The sequence below is a fragment of the Balaenoptera acutorostrata genome, chromosome 1 (assembly GCF_949987535.1).
Source record: "Balaenoptera acutorostrata chromosome 1, mBalAcu1.1, whole genome shotgun sequence".
Classification (NCBI taxonomy): Eukaryota; Metazoa; Chordata; class Mammalia; order Artiodactyla; family Balaenopteridae; genus Balaenoptera; species Balaenoptera acutorostrata.
In genome coordinates, this window is record NC_080064.1 from 130,433,172 (window position 1) to 130,459,528 (window position 26,357).

General features: G+C 40.0%; 2 protein-coding genes across 3 annotated transcripts in view; both read right to left on the minus strand.

Annotated features, from left to right (window-relative positions):
• Positions 1–18,803, minus strand: part of F5 (coagulation factor V) — an 81,464-nt gene extending 62,661 nt beyond the window's left edge. The window contains exons 1-3 of one of the 2 annotated variants that reach the window (XM_007172488.2): positions 18,567–18,800; positions 14,572–14,663; positions 5,661–5,783 (exon numbers count right to left, since the gene is read on the minus strand). In XM_007172488.2, coding sequence (XP_007172550.2) covers positions 5,661–5,783; positions 14,572–14,663; positions 18,567–18,724 — 373 coding nt within the window. In that variant the 5' untranslated portion in view covers positions 18,725–18,800. Of the gene's footprint in view, positions 1–5,660; positions 5,784–14,571; positions 14,664–18,566 lie in introns of both variants that reach the window. The other variant, XM_057547202.1, reaches the window with a different exon arrangement.
• Positions 18,804–21,666: 2,863 nt separating this feature from the next.
• SELP (selectin P) overlaps positions 21,667–26,357 on the minus strand; it is a 45,482-nt gene continuing 40,791 nt past the window's right edge. Inside the window, exons 13-16 of the mRNA XM_007172490.2 lie at positions 25,918–26,037; positions 24,026–24,056; positions 22,919–22,974; positions 21,667–22,335 (exon numbers count right to left, since the gene is read on the minus strand). Coding sequence (XP_007172552.2) covers positions 22,920–22,974; positions 24,026–24,056; positions 25,918–26,037 — 206 coding nt within the window. The 3' untranslated portion in view covers positions 21,667–22,335; position 22,919. The remainder of the gene's footprint in view (positions 22,336–22,918; positions 22,975–24,025; positions 24,057–25,917; positions 26,038–26,357) is intronic.

The window sequence follows — 26,357 nt, forward strand, 5'->3', positions numbered from 1 at the left end:
TTACAGAATAAAGTTGAAAAAAAAATTAAAAAAAAAAAAAGACACATGCACCCCAATGTTCATTGCAGCACAATTTACAACAGCCAGGTCATGGAAGCAACCTAAATGCCCATCGACAGACGAATGGATAAAGAAGATGTGGTACATATATACAATGGAATATTACTCAGCCATAAAAAGGAACGAAATTGGCTCATTTGTAGAGACATGGATGGATCTGGAGACTGTCATACAGAGCGAAGTAAGTCAGAAAGAGAAAAACAAATATCGTATATTAACACATATACATGGAACCTAGAAAAATGGTACAGATGAACCGGTTTGCAGGGCAGAAATTGAGACACAGATGTAGAGAACAAACATATGGACACCAAGGGGGGAAAGTGGCCAGGGGTGGGGGCGGTGGTGGTGGGATGAATTGGGAGATTGGGATTGACATGTATACACTGATGTGTATAAAACGGATAACTAATAAGAAGCTGATGTATAAAAAAATACATAAAATAAAATTTAAAAATTAAAAAAAAGATAATTATAAGTGGAATATATATTAAAAAAACACATAAGATAAATTTCAAATAATTGAATGAATGATTTTAATTGTTACTATACTAAAAGATTAATTATGCACATATTGAAACAAATAAATTTGCATATGGAGATAGATTCTGTAATTATACTGAGTGAGGATTACTAATGAGACAGTTTGGGGATAAGTTTTCAATGCTTTAATTCTTTTCCTTGCAAAGTATTTTATTTTACCTTTCATCTACAATAAAACAGGCATGTTGTATATTTGTTTTTACAACCTATATAACTTGAGGTATGAAATATAAATAACTATTTAGAGGAAGCATTTATGAAATACATTTTTGGCGAATCTGATTTTGACTTTGTAATCAAAATGGAAAGTTTAAAACTCTTAACTGAAAAGATGAGAAAGAGACAGGAAAGACTATTATGCTAGAGCACAAAATGTCCTTGTTTAACTTCTCGCTAGAATAAATTCTTTATACAAGGGCAGCCCTTTATTTCATATTTTTTCAATTCTGTTCACTTCCTGCTTAGTCCATAGTCAGCTTTGTTATTTGTTTACCCTTGTCATGATGAACTAATTATTTGCCAAGAGGCTCTGAGTTTTTTTTTTTTCAAATGTAAAATGGTGCGTACAAGCTTTGGAAAAGTGAAGTTACATAAAGAGCCACTTTGGTCACCCATTAGGGTGCTTGTTCATGAAATCCTCCCTCGTTAGTTTTTTTTTTGGACAGCTCTTTTCCTCTCCATTTAATAAACTTAGTGAACAGTTCAGTGTGCATTTAAAGATTCAGAACATTCTTTTAGAAGCTATAATTTAGGCAGTGGGCAAATTAGAGTGCTGATGTTTTGTAAAGAGCCTGGTTTCATTGCACAGGGCGTGCAAGTCTCTTTCATAGGAGAGTTCATAGTTTTTAGATTTATAAGAATTATTATATTAGCCCTTACAATTTGTTTCAGGTATTTATCATATACTCAAAGAAGTACCTATATAAGCCCAAAATATCCAGATGCAAAGTGAAAAATGTAATTGACTACATGATGTCAAGCATTGGAATATTTTGAAAAAATATTTTTTCATATAGAGAATTTGGCAACACTTAGATGCAAAGAACAATCTCTGGTGAAAAAGTTATTTATTTACTTGCTCATTTATTTATTTATTATTTGGAGAGTTGGCTTACCAGCAGACAGCTGGATATTATAGAACTAATTTTGTTGTATAGTACTCATAATGCAACTCACACATTTAAATTGTGAGAATATAAATCAAAGAATAATATTAAGACTCCCTCTGAAACAAACTTTTAAAGGTAATGGACCAAAACAGCTTCAGAAATCTTACTGGACAACAAAATTTGCTCAAAGGTGTAGCATTATAATCAAACAGTTCAGCATGTACTGGCTATAGAGTTTCTGAAATTTTAGCCTCAAACTGAAATTCTTTTAGTGATAAAAAGTTTTAACATAATTAAGTACAGCTGCAGATATTTTATTTACTGGTTTAAAAACATATTCCTATTAAATACATTTCTAAAAGGAATGTTCTTGTAAGCATTTTTATGAATCACAATTTGTCTATCCTGCCAAAAGGGTTACCCATCATTGCCCTATGTAACACTGTACACCTGGGGACGGGGTGCAACTGGGAGTAATTTGAAAACACCATGCTACAACTTGGCGTTTATGTCAGATGATTCCAGTTTATGGATGAAAGGCCATCATGAGACTTCCACACTAACTACAGTAACATCTTTCCTTGCCAGGACTCAGATTTCCAATATCTCCTAACTAAAGCATAGCCAAGAATTAAAAAAGCAACAAGGTTCCTGGACAACCAAAATAAATGTTACATAATCCGTGAATGAAAGCTCAGGGTCTTTACCTGTAGACAATACCAGAGACAGTAATGTAGTTTGTTTACTCTTAGGCTGCACACAGTTCTAACATTTGCGGATCTTTGTAAAATCTCAAAGTAGAGTGGAAGTAATCGTTTAGAAAGGGATCTGAATTGTCCTCCTTACTCTTCTGTTTTAAAAAAAGTCTGGGAAAGTATAACATTTAGAAAGATTTGCATCCAAAGTGATTAAAAGAAAGTATCTTACACTTAAAGATGGAAACCTCAAACTATCTGGAAAACATTCTTATCCAGAACAACTCATTCCTTATGTCCTCCTGGACAACTGAAGTTTTCTATGCAATTTTAGTTCATTTTGTCATCTAAATTCCATCGTGGAGTTTTATTTCATTTGAGTGGAAACAAAATGACGAGCAGTATATAAAGCCAAGGTCTTCATTCAACCTAAGCTTCTGGAAACAAAATTTAATGCCTGCAATATAAACAGCCATGAAAGAACCACAGCAATAACACTATCCTTATTGTGTGCAACTATGTGCCAAAAACCTTAACATATATTATGACTAACCCTTGCAATAACTTTAGATGGGAGGAATTGCTATCCCCATTTTATAGACATAAAACTGAGAGTTAGAGGTAAAGGAAATCTTCTAGGTAAACTTAGGGTTCAAACCCAGGTCATTCTGGCTCTAAAGCCAGCATTCTTTCCATGGCTACCTTTTTCTTCTAGCTGATGACAGTAGGTCTCCAAATCTTTAGTGGGGCTCAAGGATTAATTCCCAGATAAAGGCGATTGCTGTCTAGGTTGGATCATTCACTGATTAGATCAAGCAGACACACAGGCAAGAATTGAGTCCTCTTTCAAGCCACTTATATTGTTTCAACCTCCCACCATTCGTCTCTCAAATATCTACCTCTGAGATAAAGGAATCTGGATTCTCTTGTAGCTGACTCAGCATGTAGTTAATTTATTTCCACTCCTGAAAAAATAGTTCAAACCATAGAAGGCTATGGGTGAGGGTGAGTGTCAGACATGAAGGAGGAAGAGGAGATGTTTTATTCTCAGAGAGGGCATGATAAAATGAATAGAAGGCTTGTCTTCTTTTTTATTTGTATTTTTCACCGCAAAGGACACTTTTTAGCTGTTTACTAGATTTACATCTCATTTCTAAGATAACATTTGACTTTCCCCATCAATCTGTGCTTACCTTTCTCAGACTCATGAAACCAGGGGCAATAACCAAGTGACCAATGGAAGTGGTGGGAGCATTTTAAATAATTGCTCATAAGTGATTCTGGCTGTAGGGGAGTGTAGGGACAAATAAAAAGTAAAGGAAGGGGGATACTGTTGCAAGGTTCATTCCCTGTGCAAACAGCTTAGCTGGAATACAAAGTCCACAACGCTTACCTCCTCCCACATCTGAAAGAGAACCTGCATGGGACATTCTGAGGGTTCTCGCCTCGTGCATTGTGTTGCTGAATTCCTGATGCAGTTATCTGAAATCCTTATAAGTAGGTGATTCTTCACTATGTCACTATGCCATTGCATGCTACCTCACCCAGAGTCTTGCCAAAGTGCCTTTTTAAGATGCCTGAAATTACAGTTAATGCTTCATTGTTTTTCCTCAAGCCAAATATTGAGTGATAATACTAATAGTCCTGGGGAGGTTAGTTCATTGACTTATTATCAGTCATTTATATGTTGTCAGAATGAGTTTGATAACAATTTACATAGGAAACAATAAATATAAAAGTCACTTTCTAATCCCTATATTGTCAAATAAATATTAAATTATTTGAGCATATTTTAAAATTTTTAATTGAGATATAATTGACATATAACATTATAATTTGAACACATTTTGATTGAAGAATTACCTTTACCATCATAGCTAATATTTATCAAGTGCGTATTATATGCCACGCATTGTTCTAATATTTCATGATAACAAACCTATATGAGGTAAGTGTAATTACTCTCCCCATTTTATAGATGAGAAAGATGAGGCACAGAGAGGTTAAGTAACTTTTCAAAAGTCACACAGCTAATAAGTGTCTCAGCTAGGATTTGCACCAGGCATCTAGTTCCAGAACCTACATTGTAAACCACTCTCCTACTCAGTTCTTCTCTTCAAAGGTATAATGGCTGGAACACATGGGGAAAAGAAGATTTGTGAATCATTGAAGGGTTAAAATTTATTTTTAAATGTTATTATACCAATATCTGTTACAATATGGATAATTTTCTTATATCAGTTCCTAACAGAACTCTGCTCTGCTTAATGTGGTCTGAACATCAACATAATGGAAATAATCAGAACAATATCAACATGGGTACTTACCATCCTGCGGCTGATGCAGTCACTTTTATCACCACCATCTTCATGACCTTCACCATCATTGTCATCACCATCATCATTGTCATTATTTATTGAGGGCTTACCAGGTTCCAGGAACCACGTTTAGTTTGTTACCTAAGTGATCTCATTTGATCCTCAAAGTAATCTTATGGAATGGGTATAATCGTTCTCATTTTATAGACGAGAAAACTGAGGCTCAGAGATGCTAAGGTCATAGAACCAGAAATTGTAAAGCTGGAATTTGAATTTAAGTCTGCCTTCAAAGCTTATGTTCTTAAGTACTTCACTATGTCCAAAATTTTAATACTACTTCTACTACCACCGTCACCACCAAATATCACTTATTAAGTGCCATCTACGTGCCAGGCTAGTCCTATGTTGCTATTTCGAACTATGTCTCATGAGCCAAATCCAGTCAGCTGCCTGTTTTTGTAAATAAAGTTTTATTGGGACACAGCCATGTGCATCCATTTACATATCGTCTATGGCTGCTTTTGTACTAAAGAGTAGAGTTGAGTAGTTGCAACAGAGATTCCATAGCTCACAAAGCCCAAAATATTTACTGGCTCTTCACAGAAAAGTATGCAGACCCTTGCCTTAACCCATCTTGCAATATATGTATTATTATTCTCATTTTGCAGAGGAACATATTGGAGTTCATAAAGATTAGGTAACTTGCCCATCCAACTATTAAAAAACAAGAACCTACCAAAAAACTGAGGTCCAGATGACCCCAGAACTTTTTCATTTTCCTCTCTGACATCTACAAAGGCAACAACTTTTATAATTACCAGTTGCAGAAAAGGAGATTTCTCTAACTTGGTCAACAATATGGTTTAAAATGTTTGACACAGGTGGTAAAGAGTTGTACGTTTTCCCTTGTCAGAAGGATGTTAAATTCCTCTTACCTTCTGAGAATTTACTGTACTTAATTCCTTGAGGATGGATGCTTAAGGGCTTGTCTGCCTTATTCTTAAAGTGAACTTTCATGATGTCTCCAACTTCAGCATATAAAGTAGGCCCAAGAAGTCCTATGAAAACAAGGATTTAAAATATGTTTGTGTTCAGGATTACCAAGACAGAGCTGCTAAGCAAGAAAAACATGCAGAAAACCCCACGGGTGATTGCCCATTCCTCTCAGTCCTGAGGTTGACCTGCTTATCTTCAATCTAGAAGGCTTTGCCAGCTCATTAACTCTATATTACATGCAGGCAGATAAGGATGGGAAGGTAGAAACACTTGGCTTGGGCCCAAAGCTAGTTAAGAGAGTAGAAGAAATAGTTCTGACCATGTCCACTCCATTCTGATCCACTGTCATTCCTGGGGAGACTACCATCTTGGGTCAGGAAAGATGCTCATTTTCACTTATACAGGGTAATGTAGGAAGGGTGACTGGCTACTTTAGATCTCTCTGAAGGGGAGACCTCAGAGACCTAAATGAAGTCAGGGAGCAAATCAGACTGTTCTCTGGTCCTGAGGCAAATTCAGAGTCCCTGAGGCAGGAGCTTGATGTATCCAAAGAACAGTCAGACAAACAGTGTGGCCAGAGTGAGAAAAGTTGGGGGTGGAGGGGGCAGATCACCCCCTATGGGCCATGGTAAGGACTCTGGATTTTCTTCTAAGTGAAATGGGAAATCACTGGAGCTTTGTGCAACAGAGAGACATGGTCTGATATGTTTTAAAAGTTCAACCTACTGGGCATATGCCCAGGGAAAAACATAATTCAAAAAGACACATGCACCCCTATGTTCATTGCAGCTCTATTTACAATAGCCAGGACATGGAAACAACCTAAATGTCCATCGATAGATGAATGGATAAAGAAGATGTGGTACATATATACAATGGAATATTACTCAGCCATAAAAAGAAACAAAATTGGGTCATTTGTAGAGACATGGATGGACCTAGAGACTGTCATACAGAGTAAGTCAGAAAGAGAAAAACAAATATCGTATATTAATGCATACATGTGGAATCTAGAAAAACGGTACCGATGAACCAGTTTGCAGGGCAGAAATAGAGACACAGATGTAGAGAACAAATGTATGGACACCAAGGGGGGAAAGCGGGGGTGTGTGTGTGTGTGTGTGATGAATTGGGAGATTGAGATTGACATATATACACTAATATGTATAAAATAGATAACTAATAAGAACCTGCTGTATAAATAAATAAATAAATAAATTTTTTAAAAAAGTTCATCCTAGCTGCTGTGTAGAAAATATTCTGTGTAGTGACAAGAGTGGAAGCAGACCAGGTGGTGTAAATGAGAGACAACAGTGTATTGAGCCAGCATGTGTAGCAGTGAAGTGGGGAGAAGAGGTTGGATTCTGGACATTTCAACAGTAGAGCCAGCAAATTTGTTGAGGAGTTGGATGTGGCACTTGAGAGAGAGAAGTCAAGGATGACACCAAGGTTTTTGATCTGAGCAACTGGATAAATAATGTTATCAGTTACTTTGATGGGGACACAGCGGGGAGGACAGGTTAGGGTGCAGAAATCAAGAGTGAGGTTTCACTTACTACATCCCAGGCACTGTGCTAGGCTCTGGGGCCACATGGATAAATAAGGCACCGTCCCTGTCCTTAAGGAGATCACAAGCTCGTTTAGAGATAGACATTTGGTAGGAGCTACTGCTGAGACACGGGCCAAGTGCTACGGGAGCAGAGAGGATAAAGGACCGATTCTGTCTGCGGAGTTAAGGGAACAGTTGACATTTGAGTCAGATTTTTGAAGAATCATGTATTAGAATTTCCCAAAGTGTAGTCCTTGGATGCTCTGCATCAGAATCAGTGAGGGTCTAACTAAAAGGCAGACTCCCAAGTAAATACTATCTCAGCCTCAATGAACCTGAGTCTCTGGAGGTGGGGTTTGGGAACCTGCATTTTAGATGTGTGCTCCTGAGTGACTCTGATGTCCTCTAAAGCTTGAGAACCTGTCACCAAAAGCCCTCTTTCAGACAATTGACTGTTCTCACTTCCAAGCCATCCATAAGCTCTCATGGGGTTGGCTTCTGCCCATTAGGAATCACAGGAGCAGGAGAGGGAAGTTACAGTAGTCATGGAGTTCAACGGGCATTTGTTTGCAGTGGCGATAATTATAAACGTCCCTCTTGATATATTTGAGCACTCTAAGTCCTTACATTAAACCTCCCAATACATCTTTAAGGTAGATATTAAGATCTTTATTTTATAGATGAGGAAACTGAGCCTCAGAGAATTTAAATATCTTGCCCAATATTATACAGCTAATTAGAGGCAGAGCCATGATTTAAACTTAAATCTGTGTGATTCTAGATACTGAGCTTTTAACCACCTCTTTGTATTGCAGCCCCCCACCTTGTAGTTATTCATTTATTCAACAAATATTGAGTGCTCACATTATCCTAGGTGTTAGAATTGCAATGGTGAGTAAAATAGATGTACCCCCTGCCTTCATAGAGCTTAGAAAATAGAAGGAAAGACAGATTTTAACAAATGATCACACAAATATTGAATTACAAACTGTGGTTCATATTATGAAAGAAAAGTACAGGATTCTCTTAAGAGCATTTGACAGAGGCATCTAGTCTAATCTTAGAGGCAGGGAGGGAATCAGGGTTGGGAAATGCTTCCCTGAGGAAGTGATGCATTAACTGAAGTCCAAAGGCAAAGAGGCAAAGGGATAGACAAGGGCATTCCAGGGAGTGGGATTAGCATGTGCAAAGGCCCTGAGGTGCCAGAAAACTTGGCCTATTCAGAGAACTGACAGCCATGGGAAGGTAGAGCTTAGTAGGTAAGAGAGATAGGCAGAAAGTGAAGCCAAAGGCATGATCAGAGGTCCAGTCACATAGGGCCTTGTAGGCCTCTTAGACTTTTGCTTTTTAACCTAAGAGTTTCTGGAAGCAGGGATGTGACATGAACCACATACTGGTTTTTAAACCTCCGGCTGCATTTGTGGAGTGTGATCTGGGGAGAAACCAGAGTGAATGTTGAGAGAATAGATGGAAGGCTCCAGGAGAGAGATGTTGGTGACGTGACTTAGTTTAAGGTTAGGGCAATGGAGGTAATCAGGAGAGAAGGTATTAGAGAGCTGTTTAGGAAATCCAACTGTCAGGACTTGATGGGTTGAACATGGAGTGGAGGATGAGGGAGATCAAGTTGCCATGGATGGCTGCTGAGGTTCTGCCTTGCAGGGCTGGGTGGATAAGGGTGCCATTCTCTGAAATGGAGGATGCTGTGGGAGGGTTTTGTTTGGTGGGTGTGGTAGGCAGGATAATGGCCTCCCAGAGGTGTGCCTGTCCTAATCCCTGGGACCCATGAATATGCTACCTTATATGGCAAAATGGACTCTGTGGGTGTGATGAAGTTAAAGATGTTGAGACGGGGAGAGTTTCCTGGATCATCCAGGTGGGCCCAATGTAATCATAAAATCTCTCATAAAAGGGATGCAGGACTATCTGAGTTAGCGATCGGAAGATGCTACCTGCTGGCTTTGAGGATGGAGGAAGGGGCCATGAGCCCATGAGTGCAGGTGGCTTCTAGTAACTGCAAAAGGCAAGGAAACGATTCTCCCCTAGAGCCTCCAGCAGGAATAGAGCTCTACGAACACCTTGATTTTAACCCAGTGAAACTCATTTTGGACTTCTGGCCTCAAGAGCTCTAAGATAATAAATTTGTGTTGATTTATGCCCCTAAGTTTGTGGTAATGTGTTGCAGCAACAATAGAAAACTAATTTCCTATTGGCATTGATAAAATGTGATCTCTGAGATAGAGGTCCTATCTTTCCCCAACTCCTATCTTTCTACCCACTTATTCCTTTCACTGAACTCCAGTCCTAGAGTTTATATTGACCTTGTGCCTGAAGCTTTTTGTTGTGTTTTTATGTTAGTTCTGCACAGGACCATGGAGGCCACAGAGTTTAATCATCATTATAGAGATGGTTACAAAGCCTGGGAAGTGGGTGCAGAGTGACTGGGTGGCATTGCTGGGTGTAGAACTCAGTTCTCTGGACTCTTGAACCAAAGCTTTCTTCACCACCTTCTGCAGGGCGGGTCAGATCCCCCACTTTCCTGGAACAGTCCCAACGTCCACACCATTTTTTACTCCTGGCCACATCTGACTCCACTGGCTGACCCCTCTCTTCTGGCTGCTACCCTCAGTCCTAGCTCCCGGCAGAAGTCCCCACTGGCTACTCCCACCGCCCAGAATGCCCCTGGGCCCAATCAGGTGCTGACCGCTGTCACATTGTCCACCGCATTTTGTTGCCGTGGTTGCCTTGCTCGGTTGATTTGTTTGTTGGCATCACATGGCTGCAAATGCCAGATGCCCAGAATAAGTCTTCTAAGTTATTTAACCTCTTACTGCAATGAGTTCTTTGGAATATTTATTTAGCCTCCCTATCTGCTTCTTCAGAATTAAAGCAAAACAAAGGGATGTTTTTATAAATACAAACCAAATACCTTCGCGCATGTAGGCAAACACATGGCTGAATGTTGTTTGAGCTGCTGTTTAGTTCCTCCATTAGCCAGATGGCCTAAGACCTTTTCCACCCTCTCCTCAGTGCCCAAAGCCAAACTGGGGGAAGGAGTGGCCTATCTTGAGATCCCAGGAAGTTACCACAGCATGTACCCAATTTCTTGCAGTTTTGGAGTTGGAAAGGACTGCAGGAGGTCAGCTAATGCAATCCCCTGCTCTCAGGTGAATAATGTGTTGCAGAATACAGGGCAGCCCATTGTTGCTGCTATTATAAAACCCCTTTGGGGAAAAACATTTCATAATCTTCCTTGAAAATACACAGAGACTCAAAACTAGCCGTTTTAGAGCCCAAGACAGGAGTTCTGAAAATGAGCCTGGCCCCTCTGCCTGTCCCCATGTCCACAAACCTCACTGGACAGGTGTCTCATCAGACCTCAGTCCTGTAGCCTTAGCCCCACCTGTAATAACCGTAACTTCTGGGCTCATGCTGCAGAAATGGGGCACATGGCTAGAATCGTACCCACCAGATGGGTGGAGCAGGAAATAAGCGAAAGGTACAAAGAACACAGAACTAGACAATGGAATGAGGAAGACCACATAGTCAGTGGCAGTGTTCACACCAGATCTTATTAAAAATCTGAGACTTTTCCTTTACATCAGGTTTGCCTCCTAGTATCAATTATTACAGGGATACAGAGATGAATAAGACACCACCCCTGCGCTCCAGGGGTTCATAATTAAGCAACTTTGGGAGTTCAGGAAGAGGTTGAATGAAAATGAATGTTAAAATGCCTCAGAGTTCACATAAAACAAATATGTTATGAGATACACAGGGGTTGACAGAAAGGTAATATTTTAAGTGTACCAGGCTTAAACATAAATCAACTATCAAGGTCTACTTCTAACTTATGAGGTTGAATCAGGAAATCACTACAAAATTAATCATCTCAAAGGATTTTGGTCACAGTCTTCTCCTCTTCAAAAATAAGCACAGGGCTTCCCTGGTGGTGCAGTGGTTAGGAATCCGCCTGCCAATGCAGGGGACATGGGTTCGAGCCCTGGTCTGGGAAGATCCCACATGCCACAGAGCAACTGGGCCCATGAGCCACAATTACTGAGCCTGCGCGTCTGGACCCTGTGCTCCGCAACAAGAGAGGCCGCGATAGTGAGAGGCCCACACACCATGATGAAGAGTGGCCCCCGCTTGCCGCAACTAGAGAAAGCCCTCGCACAGAAAAGAAGACCCAACACAGCCAAAAATAAATAAATAAATTTATTTAAAAAAAAAATGAGCACAGGGAACTCTACCTAATAAACTGTGGCAACCTAAATGGGAGGGAAGTCCAAAAGGGAGGGGATATCTGCATGTGTATGGCTGATTCATTTTGTTGTGCAGTGGAGGCTAACACAACATTGTAAAGCAACCATACTCCAATAAAAATTAACTTAAAAAAATGATTGATGCCTCTGTATCACCTAAAACAGCAGTTCCCAACCTTTTTGGCACCAGGGACCGGTTTTGTGGAAGACAGTTTTTCCACGAACCAGGGCAGGGGATGGTTTTGGGATGATTCAAGCGCATTACATTTATTGTGCACTTTATTTCTATTATTATTACACTGTAATATATAATGAAATAATTATACAACTCACCATAATGCAGAATCAGTGGGAACCCTGCACTTGTTTTCCTGCAACTAGATGGTCCCACCTGGGGGTGTTGGGAGACAGTGACACCCGAAGTGTGTTGCTTATGTCCGGTCTACTCCGTAAGATGCAGCTTAATTGTCACTTGCCTCTCACAGGTAGGGTTTTGATATGAGTCTGCAAGCAATTGATTTATTATGGTCTCTGTGCAGTCTGACCTCTCTGCTAATGATAATCTGTATTTGCAGCCACTCCCCAGCGCTAGCATCATCGCCTCAGCTCCACCTCAGATCATCAGGTACTAGATTCTCATAAGCAGAGCGCAACCTAGATCCCTCGCTGCGCAGTTCACCGTAGGGTTCGCGCTCCTATGAGAATCTAATGCCGCCGCTGATCTGACAGGAGGTGGAGCTCAGGGGTAATGCAAGTGATGGGGAGCAGCTGTAAATACAGATGAAGCTTCACTTGCTTACCCGCCGCTCACCTCCTGCTGTGTGGTCCGGTTCCTAACAGGCCACAGACTGGTACCAGTCTGTGGCCCGGGGGGGTGGGGACGCCTGACCTAAAAGGCAGTCTTCAGCCTGGCACTGGTCCTTCTATCTCTTACTGCCCTCAGCACAATGGCTGACACAGCACATTCAAATTCAGTGAACTTGGCAAAAGTCACAAAAAGGAGAGCTCTGAATCTCTGCCCAATCCCTCTTTTCCCAGGCCTAATGAATATGTTTCCCAGCTCGTTTTCCCTTTACCCACTTACAACTTAATTTAATTAAATAGTTCTTAAATATCTACTATACATACTAAGCTTGAAGCTGGATCTGTAAAAATGAATAGACTACAGAGTCTGTAGAGGACAGGAGATCCTTTAATTTCCTGACCAAAATGACAAACTTAATTTTATTAGTAACCTTATTAATAAAAGGTTACTCACCTGGTCCCTTGCCAGGCTCCCCACCCAGCCCCCCATGAAGGTTAGTATCTCTTCCACCTCAGGCTGATCCAGCCCAGCTTTGAATCACATCACTTCCTGTTTCTCCTGAGTCTGGCTCCATCAATTATTCTCCCTCAGATGTTTTTATCCTCTCCTTTTCTATTGGATTCTTCCCTTGAACACTTAGATATTTTAAGTCACTGTCATTCTTTTTTAAATAAAACTCTTAAAATATCCTTAAACCCCTCATTCCCTCCCAGAACTACCCTATTTCTCCTCCCATTTGGAGCCAAGTTTCAGGAAAGAGTTATCTATGTAAGTTCCTCCTACTTACATTTCCTCACCTTCCATTCAGTTCCATTCCATCTCCGTTAGCAGGGGAAGTGGCACCAAGGAAACCAGGTAAAGAGAGAGTTTCAAGAAGGGGGAACATTACATGTCCTAGTAATGTCAAGTGGGAAAATAACTGGAAAGAAATTGGTCTGGCATCTAAGAGGTTATGGGGCCCCTTTTGGGAGAGTAATTTGATATGATAGAGAATGAAATGCACCAATCCCACAGGAAATTGGTAGTGAAGGAAAGGGGAGAAAAGGCAGACAGAGTCAAGGGGAGATTATTTTTCGAGACGGGATGTGAATTTGAACATAAGTTGTGTTCTGTTTTATTGTTGAGGATTTTTGACGGAAGGGAAGGCTCCAGTTAAGGAAATATTGAAGATAAAGGGAGATCCGAGGAGGAGGCAGAACAAGATGGAATGAATAAAAGAGATAGAAGGACGAGTCTGGGGAAGATGACAGGTCTTCACCTGGTTGGGGGGAAGGATGAGTGAATTACTGACTAGGGGACCTAACTGGAGGAAGTTCTCTCTTAATGGCCTTTATCAGTTCTGTGAACTATGTTACCATATTTACAATCCCAGAAACCCATTCAGCCTACTTTCCTTAATTAAAAAAGAGGTGAGGAAAAAAAGAGGAGATTTTTCTCTAAAAATTATAGCTGTTATGTACATCACACTAAATAAAACAGAAGAGATGGGAAAGATAGATGCAAAAGAATCATCCATATACAGTTCCTTTAAATGAGTCTAGGGACCCAGCAAATGATCATTTGCTAAGGCTCATCTGTGCTTATTAAACTAGACCATAAGCTCCAGGAAGGCAGGAGATGTGTCTGTCTTGTCCAGTGTGGCATCCATAGTGCCTAGTTCATTCATAGTGCCTAGTTCAATGTCCACTGTGGCATCCATAGTGCCTAGTTCAATGTCCACTGTGGCATCCATAGTGCTAGTTCAATGTCCACTGTGGCATCCATAGTGCTAGTTCAATGTCCACTGTGTCATCCATAGTGCCTAGTTCAATGTCCACTGTGGCATCCATAGTGCTAGTTCAATGTCCACTGTGGCAACCATAGTGCCTAGTTCAACTGAGCACCCACATCAGGTGCTCAATAATAGTTTGTTAGATGAATGAATAAAAATTCAAACACTTAGAAGTTTTGTTTAGCTTTTTTTTAAATCACAGTTAAAAACAGCTGGCTTCATGGGCATGAGACCCATGAAATTGCACAGGGCCCCATGCTCAGAAGGGGCCCGAGTTTGGCTTAATGCTTTGCTTTTCTCAATTCTCAATACTATGAACAAGAGCTCTACCAATTATCTAGCCGAAATAACAAAAACACACATTTCTATAAAATATCACTAAATGAATATTTTAGATACATACGAATATCAAATTATCCATAGAGCTTTATCTTTAAAATTGAAAAATATATTTCAGGCTTACCTGAAGTTCTGGATCGTGGTTTTTCTTTCTGAAAATATGCTTCATACTCTCTGTAGACAGTTTTCTTAAAGGAGGTTGCAAAAGTATTCGAACTGGAAATAAAATAAATTTGAAAGGCTTACATGACATCTACTTCTCACATTACAACAAAATATATCTCTCATGTCCTCAGACTTTTACTAGAAATAACAGTATTTTTAACTGCAGTTCAGAAACCCAAGGTCTTATAAATATGAACAATAAGAGAAGTTAATAAAATAATTATTGGTGTCTTCAAGAATATTCTGTTGTGATAACCATTCTTTCATAAATTTAGTCTGCCCTAACCAATCCTGTTACTAAGAGTCAATTTTCTAAAATAGAACCCAAGATGATAGTGTGAACCCAAACTTTAGGCTTAGATTTTAAACGATTAAAGACATGACCAAATCCCTTATGAATAAATATGTGAGCTGTTTTTCAGCTCATCAATCAAATACAGTCTTAAGTGACCGGAGGACATTGTAAAGAACTATTGATTTGGTGGACTCTATTTCTCGCTGAGAAGTTGAAGATAGCTAATGGAGTCAAGGCCCTGAGATTCACTTGGAAAACAAACAAATGAAAAAACTAAGTCTCGGAAAGTTTAAGTAACTTGCCCAAGGAGAATCAGTTGATAATGGCAAAGCCAGGATTCAAAAACCATTGTACAGTCATCCCTTGGCATCTGTGGGAGGTTGGTTCCAGGATGACCCTGGATGCCAAAATCTGTAGATGTTCAAGTCCCTTATATAAAACAGACTAGTACAGTTATCCCTCTGTATCTGCAGGTTCCATATCCATAGATACCAAGGGATGACTGTTTTCATGGTTAAGAATTCAGAGAGAGGGCAGCAGGGAGAGTACTGGGATACTTTCCCATCTTTTTCTTCAGTGTCTCTAAAGATGGGCACATGATTCCTATCCTTGTCTTAAACTCAAAGATGAAGGAAAGATAATCAGGGGAAATTTCTTACCAAAGTCTGAACCAGTTGCCCATATTGGCTTTGTTATGCTTCCTAATCCAGAGAGTGGCCCCACTATAATTAGGGCGTAACAGAGAGGGATACTAATCACATTTGCCATGACGTCTATGTAGCACAGAAGCTAAGAGAACTGGTTGTAGATTCAGAGTGTCTGGGTTTGAATCCTGTGTCTACCCCTTGTTAACTATATAACCTTGAAAAGTTTATTAAATCAATTTGTGCCTCTGTTTCTGTCATTGTGAGCTGGGACTAATAGTAAAATCTCCCTCACAGAACTGTTACAAGTTTTAAGTAAGTTGATACCTACAAAAGGTTTAGAGCTGGCACATTGTAAATATTCAATGCATGTTAGCTAGTAGTATTTTAAAACTATAATGAAAATTGGATTTTAGCTTTCAGGTTTTCCCGGTGAGCAGAAAAATCTGTAATTATAGTCATTCTCATAATTTTAAAGTGTAAGATACAAGAACTGTGTTAATATTTGGAGGCAGAATTAAAGGAGGCATGAGTAAGTATTTTTGGAATGGCTAGCTATTGAAGGTGGTGGGTTTTCAGTCACTGGAAGCATTCAAGTAGAAACTAGACAACTATTTGCTAGGGGTATTGGTGCTATGGGTGTGGGGAAAAGTAAGAAGTTAAAACATGAAAGTTGAAAATGAATTAAACAACCTCTTAAAGTTTTTAGAGCCCAAGAACCCTAGGATTCTGTATGTTAGTTCGTGTCCCTAATGTGGAGGTCCATTTTTATTTATCTGTGATGGTAATTTTGTGTGTTTGGTTTTATGTACAATTGAAATGTAGCTCCCGTCCCTAACCCTAGATCTTTAAATACAGGAGTATAGGTGACAGTATAAAATCTTTACTAAAGAAAAATTAGTCTTTTATGTGGAATAATTTTAATAGAGGTATGTTTCCTAATATGTTTCCCTGTGTATATTATGTGTGCATACTGAGGTATATTTATTTTAATTTGAACAACTGAATTGCTATTGGAAAATAATTTGTCTGAAAGTTAAAGATGACATGAATTCAAACAATATGCATGATGAATTTTCCATTTATGAGGACTATTTAAGGATGATTTATTCATAATAAAATCATATAAAGCTAGAACACTTGAGGAAAAATATATATGTATTTTTTTCAATATCTGTTACTATATACATGTGATTGAACATGTTTCCTTAGGGAAAATTTCAAAAACATTCACTTCAGCCCCAGAGCAAGAATAAAAGATATATTTCACCTCTAAAAGGCACTGTCCTGCCAATATTACATGAAATAAGGAAAGATCTTTGCTTTGTGCTAAAATACACTTTAGCAAAGGATGGAGTTGTCTATGTTGATTTCTTTATAGCGAGTATCATTAGCTCTAGGTGTAGGACAATTTAGAACAAGTTCTCAGTTTAAGCAGCCAGATACAAGGTTCGATTTTTCACATAAAAGTACTAGAAAGAAATGACATGATTTGAGGTTCAAAAATATGGACAGTTGGTCTGGATTATCACTGTATGGTCTTGACTCAATAATTGATACCAGAGGAACAACTCTTCTAAGAATTCTGGAAACTCAGCCGCAGAGAGGATAGGATGGCCAATCATGGCTTCCTACGTGAACTCACCATAGGAATCAGAGTTTTGCCCTATGTGATTCTGCCTCCAAAATTCTGCTTGTTATTCTTGTTGTTAATTACAGAAGAAAGAACAAACTCCAAAGCATAAGCACAGGGTGACACAGGAAAGCCAGCAACCAAGTTAGTGTTCTACCCAAGAGAAGGACAATTAATGTTGGAAAGACTGCTACTTCCTTTGGGGTTTTAGTTAGCAGCAATTCTCTGAGGGTGTGGGTGTGACCTAGATTATCACCTTGAAATACAATATTTTAAATGTATTTAAATGTACAATATTTAAATAAGAAGTCCCTCTTTTTTTGTATAAAAAAAAAGAGGGACTTCTTATTATTACAAGACCAAGATGCAATGCCCTCCAAAATAACCCAATTACAAAGAAAAGATTTGGAAAGGGTAATGTTATACACTAAAAGGCTTAAAACATTTCAATATTTTCTTGGCAGATTGCTTTGGTTTCGAAACTGTAAAAGAGGAACACATCTTTCACAATCGCTTAAACTGTGATGTTAAGTTAAAAAAAAAACTTAAGTCACACTAAGAGGTTTAACCATTAAAAGAAATAAAAACATAACTAACTGGAAATATTGAGTAGAACCTATGATTTGTTTAATTTCTGTGAAGTCTTATTTTTAACCTTTCAATTAGGAAAAATAGTTTGCAACTCAAATGCAGTTTGATTATTTAACCCCCCTCTAAGTCACATATGCCTTTTAATAGTGACTCTATCAAAATAGCCAGAGTAGACCATATCCCAGGGAGTGATTAAGAATGAGAGAAAAATGAAGAGTCACAGGAAGCAGAAGAAAGGTAAAAGAACAACAATGTTGCATTTTTATGAACTGATGTTTTGAAAGTCATTTATAAGAAAACAACAAAATTATGGCAGTTGTTATCGAATAACCTGCTTACAATAAAGTACACAGTGTACATCTTTAGTTTTAGAAGATGCAGTTATGTGGACATGGAATAAATAATATGTAACTAGAAGTTTAATAAAATACTAGACTACTAAAAATCTGCAACAGGAGTGAAGAGGTAGGTACCTGGTGCTTTTGAATCAATCAATATATTAAATTAACAATCAATCATACTAACAAAACTGTGTTAACAGCAAACTTGAAACAGCATCTAGCCAATCAAACAATATATTCTATATCCTCAGAATGATAAACTTGTATTATTGGAGGCAAAATGAGCATCCACCAAGCTTATTTTATTCATTATACTCTTCTATTAATTGTGTTTACCTACCTGAAGTTAAAAAAAAAAAAAAAAAGCATTGGAATTGCAAAGGGAATGCTCTCTAAAAGAAATAGATTGTCCTCCCTGGAGAAGCCCACCGGTCGCCATGCCTGCCTTACCCAAGGTATGTGGACTCGGGGCGATAGTTCCAGCTGATGCTCTGAGCAGCCACGTAGAACTGCCTTAGCCGCGCTGCTTCAGCCCCTAGGCTCCCCCAGCCTGCCCAGCTGGAGCCCAGGACCACGAGGACCCAGAGGCAAGGGCAAGCTGGGAACATGGTTCCTTTCCTGCCTCTGCCTCAGCCGATTGCGCCCGTCTTGGCCGCTGTCGGGACTGCAGTGAGCGCCGCGAGGCTGCGGGTGGCAGTGTCCCCCTCCTCTTAAGCTCCCCCAGGCGTCGCGGCCGCTGCAGCCCGCGCTGTCCCCACCTCCTGGGGCCTCTCCAGGCTGGGGTTGACTAGGTCACCGCTCCAGATGACAGGAGGTATTAGGGAGAGCAACCAGGTTAGTGACTGTTTTACTACCGGTGAAGAAAGGGCAGCAATCAGCGGCTCTAGCAGGCAGGGCAGTGCTCAGGGATTCATGAGACGGGGCAATACTGTCCTCCCACGCCTCCATCTGCTAACCCCACGGCTCAGTAGCCGCTCACCTGCCCCCGCCACCGTAAACACCGCCTGCGGCAGCGTGCACACTTACCAGGCGCTCTGCAAGTCCCAGGGCAGTGGGACCCAAATCCCTTCACCACACTGCTCTCCTTCTGATCTGAGGAAGAGGGCCTTACGCCCTGTTACTGGGCACAGAAATATTGCATCTTCAGGTGGTGAGGAAGCAAGGGGATGGTCACGTGAATGGGGCCTGCTGGCCTGGCCCACTTTACTGACTTCTACCCGTGCACAGTTCTGTGTTTTATTTATTTTATTTATTTTTTAATTTTTTTTTAACATCTTTATTGGAGTATAATTGCTTTACAATGGTGTGTTAGAGTTCTGTCTTTAAAAAAATATATATATATATAGAAATATAGTTGATTAAATGTTGTGTTAGTTTCAGGTATACAGCAAAGTGATTCATATATATATATTCATATATATATATATATATATATATATATATATATATACACATATAATTTTTAGATTATTTTCCACTATAGGTTATTATAAAATATTGAGTAGAGTTCCCTGTGCTATACAGTAGGTCCTTGTTTATCTATTTTATATATAGTAGTATAGTATATATGTGTATATATATATATATATATATATATATATATATATATATATAGCATAGTATATAGTCCCCCCTTCCCCTTTGGTAACCATAAGTTTGTTTTCTATGTCTGTGGGTCTGTTTCTGTTTTGTAAGTAAGTTCATTTGTATCATTTTTTTAGATTCCACATATAAGCGATATCATATGATATTTGTCTCTCTCTGTTGCACAGTTGTCTTGATAAGAGCCTGTGGCCACCTAAGGCAGTGACAGAGGAGAGGGCTTAAAGAGCTTCACTGAGGGAATCAGACCAGATTTCAATCCCACTTACTAGCGGTGTTCTCTTGGATAAGTTACACAACCTCTCTGGATCTCAATTTTGACACCTGCAAAACAGGGATGATAATAATAGTTTTTTCCAATAGGGTGGTTGGGAGGATAAAAGAACACTGTGAAGTATATAATTCCTAGCAGTTGGAAAGCACACAGCACGTGTTGATTACTATGATTATATTTTTCCTGCCTCCAGGGCCCTTTATGTATCTCAGAGGATCACATGGCCTTAAGATATGATTTTGCTATTTATAGAGAATCTGAGAATTATCTTGTCTGAAGCATCATTATGACTTATCCCGGGTCCCCTGAACCTACATGCCTCCAAGCTTCTATGATTTGTCTCAACAGATTCAATAAATTGTAATCTAGCACCTCACATGAGATCTCTATGATGACTTTAGTCTCCTCAACATATGGTCTCCGTCTTTGCTTCTTGGCTGATATTATTTGATCAACTCAGACTGTCCACTCTCTGAAGTCCAATCAGAGTTCTATCTCCTTGATTCTGGGCCAAATTAACTTTTCCATTTTATGAATTCCTACCACACTCTTCAAATAACATACTGATGTTGATTACTCTCTATCACTTTGTATTGGTGTCTATCGTGTCCCCAACTAGATTATAAGCTATTCAAGAACAGGAACAGTGAGTGCCTTATCCTTCTGTATCTATAATACCAGTGGTTCGCAAAGCTGATAAACCATCAGAATTCCCTGGGATGATTTTACAAAAGGTAGATTCTTTTTTTTTTTTTTTAAATTATTAGCACCTTTAATTATTATTTATTTATTTATTTATTTATTTGGCTGTGTTGGGTCTTCGTTTCTGTGCGAGGGCTTCCTCTAGCTGCGGCAAGCGGGGGCCACTCTTCATCGTGGTGCGCGGGCCTCTCACTATCGCGGCCTGTCTTGTTGCAGAGCACAGGCTCCAGACGCGCAGGCTCAGTAGTTGTGGCTCACGGGCCTAGTTGCTCCGCGGCATGTGGGATCTTCCCAGACCAGGGCTCGAACCCGTGTCCCCTGCATTAGCAGGCAGATTCTCAACCACTGCACCACCAGGGAAGCCCCAAAAGGTAGATTCTGACTCAGGAGACAGGGTGATAATCATCGTCCTATAACACGGAGCCTAATGATCGGCATAAAGTACGCAGTCAGAGACGCTATGTACAGTATATGAGTGAAACTTTTTAAAAGCAATGTGTCCCTAAATCCCAAGGTTACTACCAAAATTCTTGCAAAATCTTGTAACCTTTAGTTAGACTTTCACCATTTTTATTTGCGTGTTTTATTTGCGTTTTTATTTGCATGTTTACCTAGTCTGTGTGACATGTTCATTGCCTCACATGTGTCCTGTCACAGAGAGGACAACTATATTGTTTGGCTCTACGTTTTTTGTATCAGTTTCAGACAACTACTGTGTAACTTTCAATAACCTATTTATTAAGCACGTGAATTAAAGAACGTGTAAAACACACTCAGGTGATGAAGACATTTTTCTGCTTCTCTGATTTTCTTGTGTGTTTATGGTGGTGGTAAGATACATATTTGCTCACTGAAGGGTTGAGCTTGTAATTGGGACTACTGTGATTGTGCATTACATTCATGTATGCAAAGTGACGGACACAGATCTTATTCAACAAAACGTCAAATAATAGAACACGGCATTTGGGGGAATCCCTTTAATTAGACGTTCGAGTATTGGTCTTTGGGTCCTCTGGGGGAGAATGACCGGTGGAGGGAAGGTCTACAGTGACATGTACCTTCCTGTCTTGATTCTTAGTCTTCTGCAGCCTCTGGTGCCATCCAGAGGCTTCTCTTGAAGCCTCGCAGCAGAGGTCTAAAAGCCTTCACAAACAGCAAGCAGTGAAGACCCAGGAAATCCTACAGAAATTCCTTCAAGTCAGAGATGCCTCCCGCCTTCCAGCCAAGTAGAGGATGATTTCCTCCAATCCAAAAATAAAGAGGCATTCTTATTTTTCTGCAGTCTGGTCTTCTGGGGAGTCAGATGCTCCAGGCCCTAGTTAACTAGTATCTCAAGTGACAGCTGGGGCAGAGCCCACAGACCACGGCAGAAACATTCAGTCCCAGCTTCTGAGGCTTGTGTTGGAGGAAGAGGAAATGGAGCAGGAAGGGGTGGTGGGTGGAGAGTTGGGGCTTGTGGTACAGTTCTTCTGCTCCGGTCCAGAGCTAATCTAAAGGAAATTCCACGCCCTTTATTCACAAGTATTTACAGAAAACTGAGGCAAATAAGCTACAGTTATAGTCAAGTCTGTCGGGAAGGCTGATGTTCAAAAATAGGATCCTGTGGAGGTTGAGTGAGGTGACCAAGAGAAGGACAGGTCTCTGAAAATGAGACAAAAAATTAAAATAATTATATTTTCCCGAAAAAGATAAAAGAAAGCTCTCATCATATGTACCCCCTAAGGCTTAGTATAATCTTTTCCTAGATTCCAGATATTCTGCCATCTAGGCTACTTCTCTTAGGAAACTCAACCATTCACTGAGCTTTTTGGGGGAGAGAAGTTATCATATTACTTTTGTTTTCCTAGCAGGTCGCATAGGGAATTGGCTCCACAAAGTCTGTAAAATTTTTCTAGCACTCGTGACTTCTGGTGATCAAGCAAAGCTGCAGTATCAGTACCACCTAGAAGCCAGTAATTGAATGTCATACATCCTGACATAAGTTATGTCTAATTAGAACATTTCTATCCTGGAGGAAATGGAAATCTTCCTATGAACTCACTTTCTATTGTCACTCTACTGCTATACCTGTCCCCTACTGCCAACACAATTTCCTGCGTGGTTTGAACATTTAATACATGGTTAAAATGTGACTCATGATTATATAAAGAAAAGTCAAGCTTTATATTCTTCCTTTTTCCCTACTGTTCTATTTCCTTCAAAAATACTTTCATAGATAACTTACCTTAAGGGCTTGGGTCAAATGCAGCATTTGTAAAAACTCCATATGTTCCTAGGTGGCTAAAGAAGAGAAACACAAAGATGACCTGCCATATTATGCTTTGTCCTTGACTCCAGTCCTGCACATAGTTCCTCCAGAGACCATGGATTACCGTCCCACCCCTGGAATTCTCTGCTTTTAGTGGGAAAGAAGAATAAAACCAAAGAGATTTTCAAGATCCCACTTAACAGCTCTGAGTAATTTGCATTGCACTTTATACCCATGTTATTGTTGATGCTTTAGGTACTGAATACTTGCTGTGCCCCTGCTGCAGCCTCTTCTTGGTGAATTATAAAACTCCAGCCTTGATACTTGATCATGTGGCAATAGTTTTCAAAGAATGGTAGTACTGCTCCCTATAGGCATTTTTTGATTTTCATAATGATCGAGACTTACTATTGACATTTAAGCAGGGGCCATGGGTGCTGGATGTCCTAATATGCCTGGGGCGCAAAAGAATTGTCTTACACACTCCACATAACTTTAGAATAGCTACTCAACGTTCATGGAGGTGAAAAATCTCTGATCCTGCAACTTAACTGCTTTACATATAAATATTAAATTTTTTGTGCATCTTTTAAAATGTAATTGCCATGTGAATTAAGGGAAGATAATAACAGGTTTTCCAACTCTTTACCAGAGTTGTTCATCATTTAAAAAAATCAGGTTGGTGTTGGCAACGGTTCTGGTACTGTTTGAATCACTAACAGAATATTCCTCTCAGTTGACCTTTATGCTGTTGCCTTCATAGTGATTCTGTTTGAATGAAGGTCCAAGCATCTGATGACCCCATAGCATCTGCTAGTGTAGTGCCTCAGCGCTAGCATTTTATTTCCAAGTCACTTTCCCTTGTATTCCTCCTTTATATTATCATTAGGGCACCTATTGATTTTTTAAAACATTATGTATTGCTAGGACATATTATCTGTATATTTTACTTCAGAATTAGTCAAGGGGACATTGCCAAAGATTTGTTTCAAAAAGGGGTCATCTGTATAATCATTCTGACATACTACAGTGAATTAAAAAGTCAAACTAGAAAAACTTCATCATAAAACATTTCCATCTTACCTTTGAGGGTTCAAGGGGCTTTTTCCTTCATCTGAAATAAGCAAGAAGACACAGAAGATTGGTTTAAGAGTAAAAAATGAGATGAGGGAGAAAGGTCATCAGTGATAGGGGAGAGTCAGCAGACTGATTTCCAGATGGGCTCATTATAAGAGACGTGTAGGGAACATCCCTCCCTAAGAGGTGGGACCTGTTTTAGGCTAAATTAAACATTCAACGATATGTAACTCCAGAGTCCACTCATCTTTCTCCTCTTCCCTTTCAGTAACAACCTCTCCTCCTACCTCTGGTCCCTGCCTTCATCTTCTTCGCTACTCTTGGCTGTTGTTGAGACCATTGGTTCTCGAAACTCATTTCTTTGGCACTGGAGGCCCTCTACCTTTGCATCCTTTGTCACGCTCCCTCAGTCGTTACTTGGGCAAGCTAAGCGAGGAAACAAATCCAAACCAACATAACAGTGGATGTTTTTCTCCCCTGATCACATATGTGATTGGGGGCCTCCTGTCTTAATCCAAACAATGGACTCTGATAGTGGAAACTTTAAACATGGCAGCAGGTCTGTCAATCATCCCATGGGTAGATAAAAAAGGAAAAGCATCTCATGCCTAAATACATTTAGAAAATATTAAGTGACATGAAGATGAACAAGTATATTTATTACAGGGCATGATTGAGCCTTCAGTGTAATAATGAATGCGCACTTTGAATTTGCAGGGGAGGGACACAGTATGCAGCATTTTCCTAGTATTTGACCGCAGAATCCTAGAAAGTTTAAAATCAAATTGGGACAGGTCAAGGGAAAATTCCCCATCTCCACAAATGAATTTATTTATTGTAAAGATATTGGAGGATAGGTGGCTGCTGGGCCCTCTCCACGGTTCAGAGGGTTCCCTGGAAATGTCTCAAAACTAAAGAAAGAACTTGGGGAAAATGCAGGAATAGGGTGATTCCTACATGGTAATGGAGATTAGGATTCAGGTCTTAGGAGCTCTCACCTCTGCCTTCTGGATTTGGTTAACCAAGCACAAATGTTGCATGGAGGGACTGGTTGTAGCTTTTTGGTCTGTAAGGAGTGTTATTGTTTGTCTATTGTCCTATTTACTCACTCACAGAAGAGTATATGAGGGAACATTAGAAAACCAGCCTAATGCCCTGGTGGCTTTGTGAAGGGAGAGAGCGTGAGAATAGGAAACAAGGGGTTCTTCCTCTGAGCAGTTGAAAATAGGTAGGAAAAAAAAAAATAGGTAGGGTGGGAGGGAGGGAGACGCAAGAGGGAAGAAATATGGGGACATACGTATATGTATAACTGATTCACTTTGTTATAAAGCAGAAACTAACACACCACTGTAAGGCAGTTATACTCCAATAAAGATGTTAAAAAAAAAATAGGTGTGGAAATCTCAATTCCATGAGAATGCTGGCAGGTACTTTTAACATAGCCACTTTCTGTTCCTGGATTTGAGCATCCCTGACCCCTCTGATACCCCCAATTACTTTCCATGAGGAAAGATGAAGAGACCCATTAGCTTATTAGAAGAGGACTGGCTTATTATTGGCTTCTCTTGTTGCGGAGCACAGGCTCTAGGCATGCGGGCTTCAGTAGTTGTGGCACATGGGCTCAGTAGTTGTGGCGTGCGGGCTCTAGAGCACATGCTCAGTAGTTGTGGCGCATGGGCTTAGTTGCTCTGCGGCATGTGGGATCTTCCCGGACCAGGACTCGAACCCGTGTCCCCTGCACTGGCAGGCGGATTCTTAACCACTGCGCCACCAGGGAAGCCCCTTGTTTTCTTTTAATGCAAATGTTTTCAGACATGAACTACTGAAGTTGTCGTTTCACTGCCCTGCCCCAAATCACATGAAAGAAGAAAATAAGGAGAATATTCTTTCCTATTTACCTTTTTGTCTGCAACGCTTTCTTAGCAGAGCCAGGAGTATCCCACCCGTCACTAAACCTGTTGTAGAAGCCACTGCTCCACCAAAATAAGTCAAGGCTTCCTGGATAGTCAATGGCCCCGCTGCAAAATAAACACATGCACACGTGCAAGACATAAGAAGTGTATTGTGCAGAAGACCATCATTTCCCCAGGAGGTCCCCAAGAACTCTAAGATGTGAGATCAAGTAAGTCATCAAAGGTCCTGGCACTGCTAACAACCCGGCACAAAAAGATCTGGAAGTCATAAACCACTGCAACAGAATGGGATGCACGCAGGGCCTGATTTTCTTCCTAATGCTTAGATATCAAACATAATTTCCAAAGGAGTCAGGGTAAGGACTCAATAAAAGGAATTAGATGATTAAATGGTGGACACAATAAATGGAAGTTTGGATAAACAA